This window comes from Gopherus evgoodei, chromosome 1, assembly GCF_007399415.2.
Source record: "Gopherus evgoodei ecotype Sinaloan lineage chromosome 1, rGopEvg1_v1.p, whole genome shotgun sequence".
Classification (NCBI taxonomy): domain Eukaryota; kingdom Metazoa; phylum Chordata; order Testudines; family Testudinidae; genus Gopherus; species Gopherus evgoodei.
In genome coordinates, this window is record NC_044322.1 from 335,742,810 (window position 1) to 335,764,201 (window position 21,392).

The window sequence follows — 21,392 nt, forward strand, 5'->3', positions numbered from 1 at the left end:
TTCTGTGTTGTGCCTGCTCACGTTCAGTGTGCAAGACCACTAGAAGTTAGTGAAGAGATAGGGACTAAAGTATTATTGGCATGCTAAATGCTCTTCCCCCTTCCATTTCATCCAGAGTGAGAAGTATAATCAAGTGTCTCTATCAACGACTGGGTCAGACTGGGACAAAGATACAAAGAATTGCTCAAAGTTCAATTCAAATCAAAACTAGAATATTCATGACAAAAGATCTGGCTGAGATTATTTTCAGTCCTGATGGACTATATTCATCATTTATTAATGCAGTTTCAAGTTTGTGGTGGGTCCTGTTAGATTCCAGCTGCTTGATCAAATAACCGCAGGAACCAAGACAGCTTTTTCCATCTAGCATCTCTTCTACTTGCAATGTCACTTGAAAGCGAGAACAGGCATTCTCATGGCACTGCAAGGTATTTACGTGCCAGATATTCTAAACATTCACATGCTACTTCATGCTTCAGCCACCATTCCAGAGGACATGCTTCCATGCTGATGATACTCATTAAAAAAAACTATAATGCATTAATTAAATTTGTGATTGAACTCCTTGGGAAGCGAATTATGTCTGTTGCTCTGTTTTACCCAGATTCTGCCATATATTTCATGTTATAGCAATCTTAGATGATGACCCAACACATGTTGTTTGTTTTAAGAACACTTCCACTGCAGATTTCACAAAAGAGGTACCAATGTGAGATTTCTGAATATAGCTACAGCACTGAAGTTTAAGAAGCTGAAGTGCCTCAAGGTTTAAAAAGCTGAAGTGTCTTCTAAAATCTGAGAGGGATGAGGTGTGAAACATACTTTCAGAAGTGTTAAAAAAGCAACACTTCCAAAGCAGAAACTACAGAACTCAAACCACCAAAGAAGAAAATCAGTCATCTGATGGTGGCATCTGACTCAGATGATGAAAATGAACATACATCAGTCCGCAGTGCTTTGGATCGTTATTGAGCAGAACCAGTCATCATCATGGACACATGTCCTCTGGAAGGGTGGTTGGAGCATGAAGGGACATATGAAGCTTTAGCGCATCTGGCATGTAAATAACTTGCAACACCAGCTACAATAGTGCCATGAGAATGCCTGTTCTGACTTTCAGGTGACACTGTAAACAAGAATCGGGCAGCATTATCTTCCACAAATGTGAACACACTCATTTGTCTGAGCAATTGGCCAAACAAGTAGGAGGAATGAGTGGACTTGCAGGCTCTAAAGTTTTACATTTTGTTTTTGAATGCAGTTATTTTTGTACATAATTCTACATTTGTAGGTTCAACTTTTATGATAAAGAGGTTGTACTACAGCACTTGTAATGAGGGAATTGAAAAATACTATTTCTTTTATCATTTTTATAGTGCAAATATTTGTAATCAAAAATATAATTGTGAGCACTGTACACTTGTATTCTGTGTTGTAATTGAAATCAATATATTTGAAAGAGTAGAAAACATCCAAAAATATTTAAATAAATGGTATTCTATTATTGTTTAACAGTGCAATTAATCAAGATTAATCTTTTTACCGCACAATTGCCATTACTTTTTAATTGCTTGACAGCCCTAATTAATATTCTGTCTTGATACCTAGCTTTCATATTTGTCCTGAAAATAAGGGTTGATTGTGTATTATATTTGAAAACAGATGGTAAAGTGAAAAACCTAAGATGAAGGCTAGAGGAACAATAGGAAGAAGAAACGGAAGAGGAAGAGCAGTGAAAAAGTAAGATCGAAGCGATCAAAGCAGCAATGCAAAATTTCAGATAATTATTGGTAGGCAAACAGGGAACAGATCAGAAAAAGGTCACTCATGGCAGGCAAGAGGAGGAATAGTGACATTGCTGAGTTAAATTCTGTGCTCCCTGAAGTCAATGGCTAAATTCCCATTGGACTTCAACGACACCAGGGTTTCACCAAGACAGACAGGAAAAAGTAACTTGAATAAGAAATCCAAATCAGAAATAGATTTAAAAAAAAAAAAGTATCTTGTAAGAGCAAGACAGTTTATTTCATCAGAATAAACATGATGGAGGTTTATGTATTTTTAATACAGCCAAGAATATGGGTGAAAGGAGATTTCACCCACCTACTCAGACAGATACAATGCAGTAAGGGAAGAAATAAACCCAACAATAATTTTGTTGACACAGTAGAAAACACACACTTTCCATATATAAAAGCACCGCTCATTCTTTTTTAGAAAGGTATTATTTTGTTTGAAGAGAGGAAATGAATTGAAGATTAAAGTGATAATGGAGCATCTCTGCAGTAATTACTATAAATTTGTAAATTAAAATTAAAATGAGACCAACATAGGAGAAAGATAAGACTCAGTTTCAGTGACCGAAGTTTTGAGAGGATTAGAGAAGTATCAATGAAATTAAATGGGAAAAATTTAAGCAAGAGAAAACAGAGAAGGCAATGATTTCAAAGCTAAATTACTAAATCCTCAAGAGTAATATCTGTTTATTTGCATCAGCCTTTTAGACATGCAAATACAACAAACAATCAAGAAAAGAGACAAGGCCATTTTTAAGGAAATCTGAACTAATTACTTTATTGCAAATATTGTTCATTTCATAATTTATCATTTCATATTTAATTAACATCTGGTTAAATACTAAAATCATTTGGCAACATCTGAAAATATGTTATTAAGTTGAAGGTTTGACCACTACTGTTTTGATTAAGAAGCCAACATTATCATTCACCATTAAACTAAATAGATTTCTTAGGAAACATCTCAAAGTAGTCATCCCAATTAAAATGTACCCCAGTTAAGTAGATGATAACAATACACATAGGAAAATTAGGGAAATATCTGGAAAACTACAAACCATGACACTCACTTTTAAAACCATGACACTAATCCTCCTAAACATACTCAACACATGACAAATTACTTAAGGATAGTTAAAATAAAATTCTTTTCATAGATTCATTTTATTTTAAAAGCAAAAGCTTCTCTGCAGTGTGATATAGTACTGACCTTCTAGATTAGTTCTGTGTATTAAGTGAAGGGACAAGCATGTTGAGCAGATAATAAACTGACTTGAACATCAGAGAGATAGGGTACTTCTGGATGATAACAGTTTGAAAGAGAAATGATTAGTGGCATGCCACATGGATCAGTGCTGGGACAGATTTTGTTCACTTCATACTATTTATCGATGACCTGGAAGAAGGCATGTGTACCACAATGATAAATTACAGATCAAAACTGTAGAGGGCAATAAAATTCTAAATGACTTGGACAGACCAGGGGCAGAGAGAGATAAATTGCATATGAAATTCAGTGCTGAGAAATTAAAGATAATGAGGCTAAGAACAAAAAAAAGTTAAGTTACTGCATTTTTGCAATAACAATTTAATTTTAAAAAGTTGTAAAGGAGATAACAGGCCTTAATTCCAGCCTACCGTGTTAATGAACCATATAAAAGGAACAAGGAATATTTATGACAATCACTGTATTCTACCAGGATTAAATCTCCATCCCAGAATGTGTAGATCTCTGTAAACATGAGACTGAATCCACTATCAAGGAGGAAGTACCTTACTCAACAACTTACAGCTGCTGCAAAAGTCACGGAGGTCACAGAAAGTCACAGAATCTGTGACTTCAGTGACTCTGCAACAGACTCACAGACTTAACTCTGACTAAGGGGAGACTTGAAATTAGGAGCCTTATCTCTGCTGTAATTTTCTAGAATTAATTCTTCCGAAGTTAAGATACTAAGTTTTTGGCATCTTTCTTGATTCAAGATTATCAATGGCAACAAACAAACAAACAAACAAACAAACCACACACCACACCTATTAACGCAGAACTAAGGTTGCTTGGTCATATGTCATCCCCTTGCACCATGCTGAATTGAGCAAATATCTCAATCTTTGGAAAACCAGGAAATGCAGAATTAAGGTTGCCCATGCCATCTTTCAGCAATTCCCCAATATGCCCGGCTTACATATACCTTCACTCCACCAACCCACAGTTGCTGAAATATACAAGGCTCTTCATTTCCTTTTCCATGCTCTCCCACATGATTTTACTTAACACTATTTAAGGAAAAAAAAAGGAACCAAAAAAAGGTTGTCCATGTCACCTTCCCTCTGGTCGACTAGACCTAATAGTGGCCAGTGGCAATTATTTACTTACATGCCAGTGCAGTCAGCATTTTACATATACCTACACGAAATGGTGGAGGAAGTAGTTAGGCCTACTTGATAAAGGTATGTTTATGATATGAAGACATGTGTGGATTACTTTGAGGTGTAAGAAAGAGCTATCATTATGATATGAAGGAGATCTATATTTTGCACACTTGTGTGAGGGGAAAGGGAAGATGTGTACCTTCAGGATCCAGTATGCAGTATCTAGTATCATTTCAATGCAGAACTGTATAGGTTGTCAGTAGCAGGGGTTTTATTACAAAGGAAATTGTCAACAGTGAGTGAAATGAAAGGATTCTAATGCTTTAAAACAGGGGTTCTCAAACTGGAGGTTGGGACCCCTCAGGGGGTCGTGAGGGTATTACATGGGGGGTTGCGAGCTGTCAGTCTCCACTCCAAACCTGGCTTTGCTTCCAGTATTTATAATGGTGTTACATATATTAAAAAGTGTTTTTAATTTATAAGGGAGGGTCACCCTCAGAGGCTTTGTATGTGAAAGGGGTCACCAGTACAAAAGTTTGAGAACTACTGCTTTAAGATTAAGTGAAACTGTAGGTTGAGATGGTATTCTGTGAAAAAGCATAAAATAGTTGTGAAAAAATGTGAAGTGGTTCTTAAATTAATCACTTCCCCAGAAAGAATATCAAATGTTTATGTATGCGCTATGGTATGCAAGAATCTGGAACCTAGTGTCAAGAGCCAGTAAAAGTATGTGCTATGTGGATAGAAAGAAGGTAGCATGGGCAACCTTTTTTGATCCTTTAATATTGTTCAGGCATGTCTATGCTACAAGTGTAACAAAGGCACAGCTGCAGTTATGCTGCTGTAGTGTAGACACTTGCGACAGTGATGAAAGGAGGTTTTCCGTTGTAGTAAATCCACCACCTCAACTGGCAGAATCTATGTTGACAGAAGGATTCTTCTATTGACCTAGCAGTGTCTTTTTCACACCCCAGAGACATGGCTAGGTTTACCTAAGTTTTAGGTGCAGACCAGGCTATAAATTGAAACCTGTAAGTGAGGGTGAATGTGCTGTAAAAAGGAAGTAATGAGCTTGTACATTTCAGCAACTATGGATTTGGCAGGGTAAACGTATGCCTATTAACAGGGTTTAGTGGAACACTGCTGAAAGAAGGCAGAGTTGTGATTGCATGGGCAGTTTTAATTCTACATTACCTGTTTTTCAGAAGTCTGAGTTTGTTCAACTCAACATTCCACAGGGGGATGACATACAACGAAATTGGCCTTACCTATGCATTAATGAAGGGTATTTTAGCATGGAATTTCCTAGGTTTTTTTAAACAGGAAAAGATATATTGTTGGTAGGGAATTAGTGGTCCCTAATATGTACCACAACTTGCATACCAAGCCAAATCAGCCTGTAGTCAGCAGTCTCCATGTACTCCCTGCTCTCCTGCAAACTTCTGCAATCTTGTGATCGAATCGCCTTCCAGGATCCACATATTGGCAAACATAACAGTGCATATGTTTCTTTTCCCTCAGCAATCAAGCTATTTGCACTGTCAGTTCCAAACCTCCACATTGTGTGTCTCTGGAAACACCCATATTAATCTGCCCCAAGATCAGGAAGTAGCCACTTGATCCCCCTCACACTGATGCTAGTAATATACAGATTCTCAAAACCACCAATCTAAGGATTGCCTATCACTCTGTCCCCTCTCTCATCCAACCCCTTTGCATCTACAAGCCCTCTTCTTGTCATCCCCTTTCCCTCCCCTCAACACAGTCCTCTGTCTCCAGCTCCTCCCCACCCCACCCAATATATCAAAAATTTTGGTTAAACCAGCTGCTGACTATTCTGCTGCATTCACAGTAATCCATAAAATAAATACTTGTTATAACAGACAACTGGAAGAAAGTAACATGAAGTATTAAATTTTTTATTGCACAGGTGTACAAAGGTTCAGACTAGAAACAACAGTGGTGGGATGTTTGGCGTGTGCAAAGGCATTGGCACATTCCTTCAAACTAACCAGGCAAGCAAAGAAACTCAGCTTTTTTCCTTTATTGGTTCATACGCAATATGAAACTCTTCCAAACTGCACATCAACACAGGCAAAGCAGTGAACATATTCCTAAGTACTGTTCACAGTTTGGGTCACTCAAAGATTTAGTGGGTGCCATGCTGTGATAAATAAGGGGGGTAGCTCCATTTTATGGACACCCAGCCAGTCAGTTAGCTCTAAAGTCCCTCTTGGTGGCTTTTCTCTGCTTGCTTTACCTGTAAAGGGTTAAAAAAAATGTAAAGGAAAGGGAGTGGGCACCTGACCAAAAGAGCCAATGGAAAGGCTAGAACTTTTTTAAGTGGGGAAAAAACTTCCCCTGTGTGTTTGTTGTGGTTCTCCGGAAAAGAGGAGAACAGGGCAGTAGTTATGCTGTGAGAAGCTGAAGGCCAGATATGATTTGGTGGGTTTTTTCCCTATCTAGAACTACCTATTTCATAACCCAGATATGTAAGTAGATCAGGAATGTTTAGAAAGAAATGGATTAAGTTTATTTCTGCTTTTTTCCCTATGACTAGTGGACTCCTTTGTGCTAACTCCAGATGCTTTTGTTTGTTTGTAACCTTTAAGCAGAACCCCCAAGAAAGATAATTTGGGTGCTTAATTTTTGGAATTGCTCTTTTAAAATCTATCCTGAGTTTCAAATGTATTTTCTTTTTGTTTTTAATAATTTTGTTTTTGTTTTTTTAAGAACAGGATTGGATTTTTCGTGTCCTAAGACATTTGTGCACATGTTGTTTAATTATCTGGGGGCAACAGCTAATTTCCCGTTTTCTTTGTCAGCATTTCTCTGAGCAGGAGGGAGGGAGGTGAAAGGGCTTGTGGGTATCCCACAGGAAGGAATTCCAAAGTGTGCATTTCTCGGTTCCAAAAAGGGAATTTTTACATTTGGGTGGTGGCAGCACCTACCTATCCAAAGTCAGAGAGAAGCTATAACCGTGGGAGTTTAATACAAGTCTGGAGTGGCCAGTATTAAATTTTTAGAATCCTTGAGGGCACTCGCTTTCTGCATTCTAAGTGCCAGAGAAGGGAATCAGCCTTGACACATGCACGCTCCATAATCCCCAACCTGGGAGAGCTGGGGAATGCAGTAGGTTGGGATGCAGTGTGGTTGGAATGCACTGGCAGAACTAGGCCTGCAACGTTGTTGGGGTGCACTGACAAAGCTGGGGGCTACCATGCCTGCCTATCACCTGAGCCCCCAACCTGTCTGGCCATCAATCCTATTTATCTCTCTCCCTGTAATCTCCCACCCATCACTGCAACCCAAACCTCTTCTCCCCTATCCTTCCCAGGAAGCATTCACATGATTAATTCCCCCTCCCCGCAATACTCTGATTACGTTCCTCCCAATATAAGGTGCTGCCCATGACTCAAATTACAGCAACATCCAGCCTCTCAGTTCAAAAAACTCTTTTTGCCTTCAGTGAGGGCTTGTGATTAATTTATCTTTAGTTATGTTAACTAAAGTTAACAGCCTTCAAGAGGTCTTATTAGAGCCATCATTAGTACCTCTCAGTTCTACAGTACAAGGCAGCAGAAGACAACCATTTTTGAGGAGGATCCTGTAACTCAGGAACCCCTTGGACAGATGACCCCAAATTTGCATCATGAACACTACCCCATGTGGGACACCACATTTCAAAGCACTCTGGGTAACTATTTGGATTTTAGAGCACTTAGAAAAGTCAAGCTACATAAAATGGCAGGAATGGCTGTTTTTCCATGTATTGGTGCATGGATTTTACAACGTCTCCACTATGACAATGGTCTTCCAAGTGTAACTGAAAGGATTTCAAGGGTAGCTGTACTACTTTGTGGTTTGTTTTTTTTGTTTTGTTATTTATTTCTCCCGTTATGATGGAAGCAAAAGCATAGAGATAAGAATCTGTGTGTGTTGGATATTTTTTTCATCCTGAAGCCTATTATCTGGCTCCACCACCATCACTTTTTCAGCAATACTTGAGCTACAAACAAAAAGTTACATTTATCAATTTAGCTTTGTAGAAACAGAGGAAGAATGGTTGTGAACACAGGTCCACACTAATTAGATTGGATGAGGTGTCAAACAAAACTGCATATGAGCAGATATCTAAAAGAGGACTTATCATGATCCTGTTTAGTTCCAAGAAAAATATTGAGAAACTATTCAATTCCTTTACATGTAGAAAGCAGACTGTATTTCCTACTTCTACATTCGTAATGGGAAAAGGTAAAAGTATTATTTTTTCAAGTTTAAAAAAAGTCCAACAGGAAAGAAGAACCAAGTTTTATTTATGATTATATGGATGCAACTCCCATTGAAATCAGTGTGATTGCACTAGTGTAACAGCAACAAAGCAGAATTTTGCTTCAAACATATGTTATTTGTTCTATTCATAACAGATTAAATTACAGGTATACGGCCAGTGTGTTGACTGCATGGGGAAATATTCAATGCACACATGCATTCACAAGTATTTGTCTAATTGTGTTGTCAGAGTTAAATAGGTAAGGCTAAATTTTAAAAAGATCCAATACTCATTTTATAATCTTACTTTTCTTATTAAAAAACTCTGTTTTAATAGGAAATATATGTTTCTATGCCTCTTGCAACTGCATCACTCAAAGTTATTACTGTTGCCTATATTATGCACTCTAAAAAGAAAATAGTTCTGGTGCCTTTTAATTTAGTTATGATAGAACTTAAAATGTCATAAGATGTTAGGTGTTCATTTCATATTGATCTGCTTGTAATACTGCTGCTTTTTCTTGTTACTTTATGGGCATCAATAAGTCTTGTGTATTAATCTATGGTATAAGAGGAAAAAAACACACATCATCATGACTTTGACAGAACAGAATACTTCTATATGGCAGAAGTTTTAAGAATATGAATCCTAACAGCACATTAAGATTTTCTGTCGGGGTCTTGGTCCATGATTAGGGCTGCTAGGGCACTACAGTAATATAAATAAATAAAAAATAAATAATAATATAATGTCAAAAGTCTGCTAATCACTTGATAGGTAAAAGAAAAACCCTCATAGCAAAGACCTTAAACTCTAGATGTGGATATGGCAGGCTACTGCTATACCCATCCAGTAGGAAGAAAAAAAAAAAATGATGAAAAAAAGATTAAAGAAACTATTTTCAAAGGAGGTTAGTACCTGCAGTTCCCATCAAAATCATTTACCCCGGGACGTCTAAAACAGTCAGCACATGGCTGCAAACAAAGGCAGTGGAAGAACTGGGATTAGCAATCAGGGGCCAGTCACCTCAGGAACTGCAAACATGCATTTCTCATTGCTTTCAACAAGAGTTGCATGCACACATCTTCCAGGATGAGCCAACTCAAGGAAATCCCTATTCCTAGTTCCATTCTTATTTTTAATTTTTGCCAAAGATCTATGTGGTTCAGAAGAATTTAATCAGCTTCTCCAGGTGCAGTATAATCTTTCTAGCCTCTTTACAGGCTCACTTTTCTGTCTTGGAAGTTAAAATGAACCTCAGTGATTCTGTTGCCACTCTCCATATACTAAAAATGACTATGAATTTGGAGAAGCCCTTGGGAAGTAGCTGACTACTACATTTCCTATAGCCTGCAACTCCAGGAGGTTGGTGCAGAGACGTGAACAACTAAAAGAGCTCTTATTCACATAAGATGGCAATTATTTCAGTAATGTCATCTTCATGTTTTTTGTGCGTTAAGTTACAGAAACTGTCAGATAACAGTATAACACACAAAAAATGGTACTGGTAGGGCAGATACTATCTACTATTAGTCCTTGACATAGAGAATGCTCTTATGGAAGACAAACAGTGATACTTTGATACTATATTGCACTTCACTTCTCGACTCCTTTTCCCATTTACACGGCTTCGGATGTACCCATAATTCTTCCAGTCGATGGCACAAGTTCATTGGTCTTGGAGTTCCAGTCCGTTGCTCTTCAATCTTTTTTTTGACATAGAGCAATCTTATTTTTAAGTGTCAAATACCACCTGAATTATGTTTTCCAATATCCAGTCTACCCTCTGTCTTCGGTCTCTTGTCATTTGTTTCCACAAGTTATTCCAATAAAAGATAACTCACTGAGTATTTAGACATATAATGAAATAAATACTGCAAGGAGGACAGTGCAGATCAAAAAAGCCACATTATATCAGGTAACAAAAGAATTTAAACATTTTGATGTACACGATTGGTATACTGCAAGCATTAGAATATGATCACAATTGCATCTTAAAACTCTCAGCTCAGCCAACTCAAAACTGAAAACATTTGAGTGATTAGGAGAGCAACTGTAAATTCTCAGCCACATCATTATAATATGGCATGTCAAACTGCAAAAATAATAAAAGTAGGAATTCTTCTGTTTAAAAATAAAAATGATGTGGATTTTAAGTACTTACCAAGATTTGTGTTAGGACCAGCAAGTAGTTGCTTAAATTTGTCTAATCTGAATGCCTCTCTTTCAGTTAGTGCCGGAGTAGCTGACGTATTGTGGTCTGCCACTTCACCTTCTAATGGATCTGTTGGAGCATGTGGAAAGGACTGTGACCTCTGCATGGAAGAGTTTTCACGAACACTCTCTACAACAGAAAAAAGGAGAGTATTAGTAAAGCCCCGCTAATTTAGAGATTCTCTGGAAGTCAATTTAGGCCACCTGTAATCTGGTCTACACCATGACTCAATTTAAAAAAACAGAATCTTTGGGAAAATATCCCCAGCGTAGACCAAGCCAGCAGCCTCAACTGCAGATGGCTTCTTAGATTTAGGAGAATCAGTTTTTCCTCCAGGAGTATTCCAGGACTCAGAAGACCTTCAACAGAGCACATCAATCTGGGATGTCATACATCAAAAAGTTAAGGCCCATTTAATTAATTGGGCCCAACCATAAAGACCAATATACTGTGGAAAGTGGTCTTTACCAACTGTTGCTGAGATTGTGAAAAAAAACAAGTGTTATTTCAAAGACCAACACGCAGGATGTACAGTCCAAGTCAGTTGAGGTTGCACTGCTTCAGAGGAGTTCTGCCCTGCCCTGTGTCCCCTCCCCACCCATCTTCTCCAATTTATCAAGTAGTTTTAAAACATCAGTCTTAACAGATAACAAAAAATGAGCATATATAAACTTTATCCTCGCAACCCACATGTGAGGCTCAAGAGAGTTCTCCACATTTTACAGATGAGGAAACTGACACTCAGTATGGAAATACAGCACAATTAGAAAAAAGGGAGGAATGGAAATATGAGTAGGTGGAACTAGTCTTTGACTTTTTCTTTTAATTAAACTTTAGGCTGTCTATAAAACAAACAGTTTTAAAACCTTTTGTCTGAGCTGCATCTTAATTGCAAATTTTACCCAAAAAAGTAAACATTTTATAACCAGTCCTGAAATCACCTTGATTCAGCTGACCACATGACTATACTCAAAGATCCAATTTAAACTAGCAATGAGGTGGTTCTTGTTTTCAAACTGTTAAAACATCGTTACCTCACCTCAACATTTTAAAGCTTGTTTTGACATGCAATGTCCCTTTCATCAATTAGTGTTCACCATCAATATTTTTTCTTGGGGTATTAAGTTAAAACAAAAAATCAACACTACAAGAGTTTAGCATTTTGAAACCTCTAAAATTCAGACTTCAGCATCATTTTCATATCTTAAACATACCTGCAGAACTTGATGCATGACTTTCACTGACTGACTTAACCAGCCTGTTGTCACCATACACCACTGAAGGCAATTCTGAAAATGGTACTGGTTTGTCTTCCTGTAGCTGTTCTTCCTGCAGTTTATGCTGTTCTTGTAGTCTGCTGTGATTCTGAATTACTTTGTTAGCTGTTTCCATGACTACATCTGTATTTAAATTTTCAGCTGCCATTGCTAAGAGTTCATCATCATCGTCCCCAAGATCCCAAGCATCACTTGTGTTACTTTCAAATTCTTGGAAGGTACTGACTTTCTTCAATTTCACAGGAGTTGTTGGTGGCTTGGATCCTGGTTTTTTCAAGCTGTTTAAAAAAAAAAAAAAAAAAAGTTAAGTGTGACTGCTTCATCAGCATTAGTCAAAGTCAAGGGGGGAAAACAGTCAAATTTTAAATCAGCCCCAAAAGACTGTCAAAGACAAGTGGCAGTTGGCACGTAATTGTCACTGACTTTCAGTGGGAGTTGGTCATATAAGTATATGGCTACACAGAAAAAAACAAAAAACCCCGCAGCAGCAAGTCTGAGAAACTGGGTCAACTGACTCAGGCTCAAGCTGCAGGGACTAAAGATAGCAGCGTAGATGTTTGGACTTGGGCTGACAAAGAGATGGAGTTAGACGATGATGTAGTGTCCACAGAGGGGTTGCCCAATGAGGCAGCCAGCCAGGAAGAGTTTTACCACTCCAGAGGTGACTAGCCAGTCTCAGCAGTTGCTCTCTGGTGAACAAGAAGCAGGAGAGGAGACGCCTGGTAAGTGGCTGTGGTTTGTGAGGTGCGGAGGTGGGTTCAAGGTATAGAAATGTACAAGGCTGCCTGTGTTTCTGTGTGCCTGACATTTCCTTGTGTGGCTAATCAATACAGCAGACCATAGTATTGATGCATGCCAAGTTCTCATGGAAATCCTCCTTAGAGATTTCTAGGAAACTTTCCTGGAAGTACTTGGCAATCCTCTGAGGAAGGTTCCTTGGAGGAGCTGCTTTGTTCCTTCCCCCATTGTAGGAAGTGAGATATGTGCTACAATAACCCCTGCCTGCGGAAGCGTGGGAGAGTTTAGAATATTTTCTCTAGTCTCCGCAACGCAACCCTTCCAGAGTGCTCTTTTCCCCAGGTAGAGAGCCCTTCCCCCAGCCAACACTCATTATGCTTTAGATGTTTGCCAAGATGTGCGCTTGCCAAGGGTCAGTGAGAAAGTAATTGTAATGTTACCAGAGGTCTATTTTACTGAAATGTTTCAATGCTGTACGTGAATTTAACAATCATGCTTCTGTGCATTGTCTCTTGTGCTTCTGCAGATGTGGCCTTAAGGAACACCCCACACACACTGGCAGAGTATCTCCGTCAGCTAAGAAAGCACCCAAGATGGAGCAAAGACGACAGTTCCGGGAGGTACTGCAATTCTCCAATGCAGAGAAAAGAGAATGCAGGGAGTGGAGGGAAGTTGAAAGGCAGGACAGAAAAGAAAATCAGGAATTTGTTAAGGACACTACTGAGCGGGTGATTCAAGTCATGGAGGAGAAAATGCAGATGCTGAAGTTCTTAATAATGCTGCTAACTGAGCAGATGCGTGCCTGCCCTCTCCTGCAGCACATTCAGAACTCTTTCCTGTGCCCCCACCCAAACTCCACCCGCACAGTCCTTTCCGCTTTCCACAAGTTCTCGGTTTCCTGTTCACTCCATCCCCTTGGACAACTTTCAAAATGATAGCTGGACCTACACACAGTTTTGAAATTCCGCTCTTCCCTTGTACCTCCTTGCCCACCAAGAGTGTGTGTGTTTGTGTGTTGTTTTTTCTGAAATAAAAGCACAGTTTTGAATGGTAACTAACCTTTATTTGTGTCCTACAAATTGAGATAGCAAGCACTACCAATACATACACAAGCATTTAAATCATTTACTTATTGGAATTTAAGGCCCCAAATTTCACAATTGCTTCATATGAAAACTAGATGCAACACTGCAATACCAAATCAGAGATACACATTACTGGTTCTCATTTTCAAAATGTTGCCTCAAAGCCTCCCTCATTCGAATTGCCCCTCTCTGGGCCCCTCTGATAGCCCTGATATCTGACTGCTCAAAATCATGAGCCAAGCAGTCTGCCTCAGCACTCCACTCCTGAGCAAGCCTTTCACCTTTAGCTTCACAAATATTATGCAAAATACAAAATAAGGCTATGATCATGGGTGCGTATATTACCCTAATTGAGGCCTAACCTGCCATAAAGGCATCACCAGTGCGCATTTTATCTGCCAAGGGCACATTCCATAGTCATCCGGCACCTACTCAGCTTGCTGTTCAACTGCTCCTTACTGCTAGCCACGTTTCCAGTGTAAGGTTTTATGAGCCATAGTTCTAAGAGGTATGCTGGGGCTCCCAGAATCACTACGGACATTTCAACATCCCCTACTGTAATCTTCTGGTCTGGAAAGAAAGTCCCCGCTTGCAGCTTTCTGTACAGGCTGATGTTCCTGAAGATGTGTGCATCATGCACCTTCCCAGACCACCCATGTTAATACTAGTGAAACGCCCATGGTGATCTGCAAGTGCCTGCAACACCATGGAGAAATACCCCTTCCTATTGATGTACTCCGTCACCAGGTGGGTCTGGTGCCAAAACTGGAATGTGTGTGCCATCTATCACCCCTTCACTGTTAGGGAAACCCATTTCTGCTATGCCGCCCACTATTTCATGCACATTTCCCAGAGTCACGGTCTTTCATAGCAGAATGCGATTAATTGCCCTGCACACTTGCATTAACGCAGCCCCAGTGGTCAACTTCTCAACTCCAAATTAATGTGCAACCAACTGGTAGCTGTCTAGAGTCGCAAGCTTCCAAATTGCGATTGCTACACACTTCTCTACCACTAGGGCAGCTCTGATTCTGGTGTCTTTGTGCTGCAGTGCTGGGGCGAGCGCCACACACAGTTCCAAGAAGGTGGCTTTCTACATCTGAAAGTTCTGTTGCCACTGCTCGTCATCCCAGACCTGAATGACAATGTGATCCCACGTTCAGTGCTTGTTTCCCAAGCTCAAAAGCTATGGTCCACTGCATGCAGCTGTTCCATGAATGCCAAAAGAAACCTAAAGTTGCTCCTACCCATATTATACACTACGTCAGGCAACTGGGAGTCTTGTTCAGTTAGGAACTTCATGATTAACTGCCCTGCCATTCACATTGTTTTAATGACAGTTATCAGAGGATAGGAGAGCAGTGAGGGATCCATCCCTTCATTACAAAGATGCCAGGGTGCACAGCAAACAAGTGCTGTTGAAAAATGCCATGAAAGAAAGACGGAAGACCATGAAATGCTGGGATGGAAAACAATGCATCATAGGTAGGTACCCACAGTGCATTGCTCACACTGTCGATGATACTGCCCCAACTGGGGACATGCTCTGCCGACAGAGGGAGCAAGTGTGAACATGCAGTACCTATTTTTATTATAGCGCTTTCTGAGTGTTGGCATAACTTTTGTTGAAAAAAGTTATGTCAAGTGTAGACAAGGCCTTAGACTTAGATTGCAAGCTCTGTGCGGAAGGGACCACCTTTTTATTCTTTATTTCCATAGCCCTAACATAATGGGATCCTGGCTCAAATAACAAGCATGTGTGACATGCTATTTTAAAAGTGCTACAATATCACTAACACTTAAATGCTTATGTAAAACTAAAATTTCTGTCAAAAAAATTCTGTTTAGGTATCTGTATTTCGGGACAGAACATTATTACTACTAAAAGCATAGTGATAATTGTTTCACAGAAATTCATCTGCTCCTGCTACTTACTTCCTACTTGATCTGTGATATTACAATTGTCTCCATGACTGTAACTGTCTCCATAACAGAAAAGATTAGGATTCGCAGGAGGAACAATGAAGCAACAGATCTTCTCTGAAGGGGGAATTGTATAGAAAAAATAGGACATGGCTAGTCTGCACAGTGGTATTCTTCACAAGTGCACAACATACTCTAGAAGAAAGATGAAAATCAAAAGCACTTCTTGTATTCAAAGAAACACAAGCGTGTGGAAAAAAAAAATCTTAGTATGAACACAAATCAGGATACTCTGCCAGCAGCTTTTTGTATTCCTATTATTGAAAAGTTGTTCTTTTCTTATATTAGTCAATATTCCTATACTTCCACACACTATTAGAAACACAAGTTGGGAGAGGTAATATCTTTTATTGGACTAACGTCTATTGATGAGATTCTTGTCTCTCATCTACAGAACAAGCTTGATAATTAGCAAAATTGGCAAGAAAATTAGGCAACATTTGTTAAAACTGGATTCATCCTTAACATTATGTGAGAAAGTAGCATAAATGCAGCATTAGAGATCAGAAATTATGTATACAAGGGTTAGGAAATTCTAAAAGTTAAGATTTCCCTCACAACTGTCACTTGGCTGCACTGCGCAACACAAAAATTATAATAACTTGAAGCTGCTTCCTGTCAACCGCTATCCTGAGGTGAATAAACCAAGACCAAAAAAGTAGAGTTGTAAGGAGAAAGAAGCTTTTGCACTGACATCTGAAGTGAACATGCTCCAACAGAATGCACTGTTAAATTGAACTTAATTCTTAACTTCCAGCAATGGCACTGTTTGCCTCTCTCCTCCCACTCTTACCCGCTTTCGCTCTACTGTATTACCTCTTTTACCCAACTTCTTTCCTCTCTAAAGATCAAAACTTTTATTCCAATATAATGTCAACATATTTTTCCTTACACTGTATCAAAACTGAATTGGAACAATGTAAATAAGAAACATATAAGTGATGGGGATTATGAAGTCAAGACTTACAGAGAGAAAAATGGAAAATAGGTCAAAGATTTTTTTTTAAACAAAGTTTCCCTTTCACATGATTCACAGCAATACTTTCTTGCTGTGTCTATTGAGCACTTCATTTCTCAGCCTTAATGTTATACTAGCTATGTCTTGCGGCAAGCATCTGTTTTAACAAGAAGAGACAAGACTGAACTTAGTTATCTTATTGAGCGTGTTAACTCCTTGAATTGGAGTGACATGATAGGCCTATGAAGTTTAGAAGCACAAATGAAGTGATGTTCTCAGAAGCATCCAAACCAGATAGCATGTGCAAACTGCTCACTTTTAATATTCCTAACTTAAGAACTGCTGACCTAATTCTTCTCAGTTTTGGATTATGTATGTCTGAGGAAGTGACTAAAAGAATAAGGGAAGTAAAATTTCTCACTAGTCATTTGACTAACCTAAAGATAGCTTTTTTCCAGTGTAAGGTGCCTTCACTTGGTAGCCAGCTGAAGTTCTTCCCATTCTGAGGAAATTTTATTATTTTGTGAATAAATAAATCAGATTAATTTCAGCTAAACTGTTTGCTACTTCAGTTGTGGAGTGGATTCTGGAGGAGACATCTTCGGTTTTCTCTGGTTGCTCTTAGGCCACCAAATGCTCACTGAGATAGGAGAGGCATTACAATATTTCATTCCAAGCCTCTTATTAGGATGTGTGTCACTCCTGGCTGGCGAAAGCTAGTAGGGAAGCATTGTGTCCAATATTTTTGGAGACTATCAACACCTCCATTAGGGAGAGTGTATTGCCAGCTTCACTTAAGCCTTTGTGTAGCCTCTGCTCCAGAAACCAATGCTGGAAGTTCAAGGTGTAGCTAACCAGCATCCAGTATCCAACCCTCCATAGTTAGTCAAGACATCAGGTGAAGTTTCAAAAAGTGTTCCATTTCCTCTCCTCAAGTTATTAGGAAAGTTAAACCAGACAGCATGGCTGCAATGCTTTCAGTATACTGATAATAGCCAGCTCTCTCTGTCTCTCACTTGATGCAATCAGAGCTATTAAACATCTAGCCCAACATCTGGAGGAGACAGACAGTGCTCCTCCATGCCCCAAACTGAAGCTCAATCAGGGTAAACATAACAGAAAGCAAATGGGTTGGATGAAGCAACCCAAAGACATGGTACAAGTACTTTCCCCCACAGAAAAGAGCACATATCTACGATGTGTTTTAATTATAGGAGTTTATAATATTGGGTTATTGGATTCCCCAGCTGCTGTTAGTCATACCGAGATAAAATTCACACACTATTTTTTATTTGTCTACCGAAAATACTGCAAGCATTTCTGACAGATGTAGAACTTGTTAGATATAATCCATGCCTTTGTCACCCTCAAGATTAGATTACCATATTGCATCCTGTATGGGCTACATCTTAAATCATTCTATTTAGTAAGACATTCTTCTAAGTCTCATAAGGTACATGCACAACCCATTAAGTAAAATGGACATACAAGATTTGTCATGAATAAAAACGAACAAGAATAAACATTAATAATTTCTTACTGTGTTCTAAACAAGCAAAGCTTAAAGTTAGCATAAATATGCTAATATTTGTGCAGTTGTTACAAGCTAAGCAAGTACAGTGTACATTACTAAATATTACAGCCAATAAGAAATACTGGATACAAAAAATGTAGAGACAGATTTGCAAGCTGTAATTTTTATTTATGAACACAGGGATTGCCATGCCTGATCAGAAAATAAAAATTGGTATCTTTCCTGTGGCAATAACACAACACGCCAAAAGAGACGAAAAAAGTCTCAATATTTTTAACCAACTATACAATTAGGCACAAAATTGAGAAATACAGCCTAGAACAGGAGTTAAATTTAACCTCATTTTTAAAGTTTAACTATAAATATTTTTAAATTGTCACTACTACAAATCCTTCATAAAAAAAATTTTATACAGGACATTTTGCAAAAAGACTAAGACATTTAAACAAGACACTCCAAAAGAGTTTGAAATTTAAGTCATCCAAGATACAATGAACTGCTGCTAGGTATTTGATGCAGTAAGAATCAGGAAGCCAGTGTAACAGCAGACGTTAGAATGGGGAAGGGAATAGCATGATCTGGTTAGATATGGAAGAGGAAGATGACTAACAGCAGCATTTTGGACAAACTAAGGAAGAGGATGAGGTGGTGAGAAAGTCAAAACAGGTCAGAGTTATCTAGTACTTTTTAATGTTATGTTAACTTACGTTCCATGCAACAACGGATCAAAAGGAGGATGCTGAGCTCCATACACATGTCGGATACTAAAGATAGAAAAAGAAGTGATCACAAATTTGACAAGAGATTTAAAAAAAAATCAGCAACTTCCTGTCTCAAAGAAGCATATAAACATATAAAAAGAGTTGTTGCTAAATATACCATTATAAAGAGTGAGCAAAATTCACAGTATATGGGAAGCGGGGTCATCGTTTCCATGGGGATTTCCATTAAAGTGTAAGCTCCTCGAGACAGGGCACAAACTGTTGAGACCTATTTTTTTATTTCTTGAATGAAGAATTAAAACAAAAACAAAAAATTAAAGATTTCTTTTAAAACACTGAGACTGCATGTTGCTTCTGAACCCCTTCCTTTTCCAATTAACCACATTCTTCATTCACCTCTCATTCAATCCTACAAAAATGCCTCAAAGAGCTCATTGTAAAGAAGTTAATCATCACTATTTCTGGAGTCATTTCCTTGTGGCCTCAGTTGCTACCTGATTAATGAGGTAATTTAACTATTTCTAAGCATCTTCTAACTTTCCTACAAACCCCCCAGATTCCTCCATAATATGGAATGTTGAACGGGTGGTTTAAGTATCTGATTTAGACTTAATCAGCATTAAGTCTCTAAGTCTCACTATGTGCCTCAGCACTACAGCTAATGGTAACTGATCTAAAATGAAATGGGTTGAAAAAGTCTTAACATAAAATTTATTTATTGATTTTTCATTTTGTCATAGCATTTTAAAGAGTTTGCTTTTTAAAAAGATACAGAACACGGTACTGGGTGTCATATGATCAGCTAGCTATGACTCATATCCAAAGTCATTTCAATCTGGAATTGCCCCAAACCAGGATAAAAGTGTTATATCATAAGCTACAATATGGAGATACACAGTATGTCTACACCACAATTAAAAATTAAAAACCCACAACTGACTGGGATTCGGGCTAAGAGACTGTTTAATTGCAGTCTAGGTGTTCGGGCTCAGGCTGGAGACCAGGATCTAGGATTCTGTGAGTTGCACGAACTTCGAAACTACAATTAAAACAGCCCCTTGGCCCTTGCAAGCCCCATGAGCCTGAATCAGCTGGCACAGGCCAGACATCAGTGTCTAATTGTATGTATCATGTACTCTATAAACAATTTGCATGAGACAATTACATCACGCATCATCATAAGGGCTCCTTTGTAGTCACAACATGACACAGTATACAAGATGGCATGCATTAGAGAACAAAAACAATGGTAATGCCATGAAATAAATAGGCTTGAAAGTACAATTTCATGTTCAACATCCTTATTGAGGTTATAAAAATGTTACTATGTAAGCAATATAATAAGATTTGTCCTCAAAATAAAAGTAAATTTACTTGCAAGTTTCAACCTGACAAACATCTACTAAAATTAAGATTAAAGAGGTAGTGCTTATAATGGAAATACTGACACGGGCTATCCTACTGTAGCATGAACATACTCATCTTAATGCTATATGTTCACAAAGAATGCCATATCTGCACTTAAACTACTTCCTCATGGCACAGTCCATAACCCAAAATGCAATAAAAGTGACTAACAATACTTTATTTACTTTGTCAAATATCACTACTTGCCCTCTTACATAACACAGCCAGAGTAGATTGTATAGTACTAATATTATTACAATCATCCTTCTAAAGCAGGACCAAGTGAGTGGCCATGGACAACTGGTATTTTTCCCAAAAAACTGCAGAAACTCATGGATATCTGCCCTGTTCTGCCTCATGTTCCATCTCTACATGAGCTCATTTGGAGATGCTATGTGCCCTGCTTTCAACAATATGTCTATGACACACAGCTGTCTCACACCTACTAGAAACACTAAAAGCTCTATCTGAAAGCTACAAGAGAGCAACTCCTGGATCAAGAACAGCAAGCTGAAACTAAACCAAAGAAAGACTAAAATAATGCTGTCTGGAAGGAGGAAAAACCTTTAACATCTACTCAGGACCTTCCACCACCGTGCACAGGCTGAAATTGTGGAAAAGCAGTATCACTTGCCCCATATCCTCAGCTGTGCAGAACATAAAGCTATCCACAGCCTCAGAAACAACTCTGACATTATAATAAAAGAGAGACTGACAAAGGAGGTGCTGTAGTCCTCATGAATAGGTCAGAATATGAATGAGAGGCTGCTAGGCAACTCTCTGACACCACATTCTACAGGTCATTATCCTCTGATCCCACTGAGGGTTACCAAAAGAAACTACAGTACAGCCCCATTTACGCACGGATGTCAGGAGTCAAGGCGTCACGACCATGTGTTAACAGACCGCGGGTTAAGAGGGCCATGCCAAAGTATGTATGGATGGATGGATGGATGGATGGATGGATAGATGGATAGATATACACACACACACACACACACACATAATTATCTAGGATTACGAACATATTC

At 38.7% G+C, this 21,392-nt stretch overlaps 1 protein-coding gene across 7 annotated transcripts in view; it reads right to left on the reverse strand.

Annotated features, from left to right (window-relative positions):
- Positions 1-21,392, reverse strand: part of TBC1D22A (TBC1 domain family member 22A) — a 458,897-nt gene that overhangs the window by 427,169 nt on the left and 10,336 nt on the right. For all 7 annotated transcript variants that reach the window (XM_030549252.1, XM_030549251.1, XM_030549254.1 and 4 more), the window contains exons 2-4: positions 18,940-18,996; positions 11,872-12,212; positions 10,607-10,786 (exon numbers count right to left, since the gene is read on the reverse strand). In XM_030549252.1, coding sequence (XP_030405112.1) covers positions 10,607-10,786; positions 11,872-12,212; positions 18,940-18,996 — 578 coding nt within the window. The remainder of the gene's footprint in view (positions 1-10,606; positions 10,787-11,871; positions 12,213-18,939; positions 18,997-21,392) is intronic.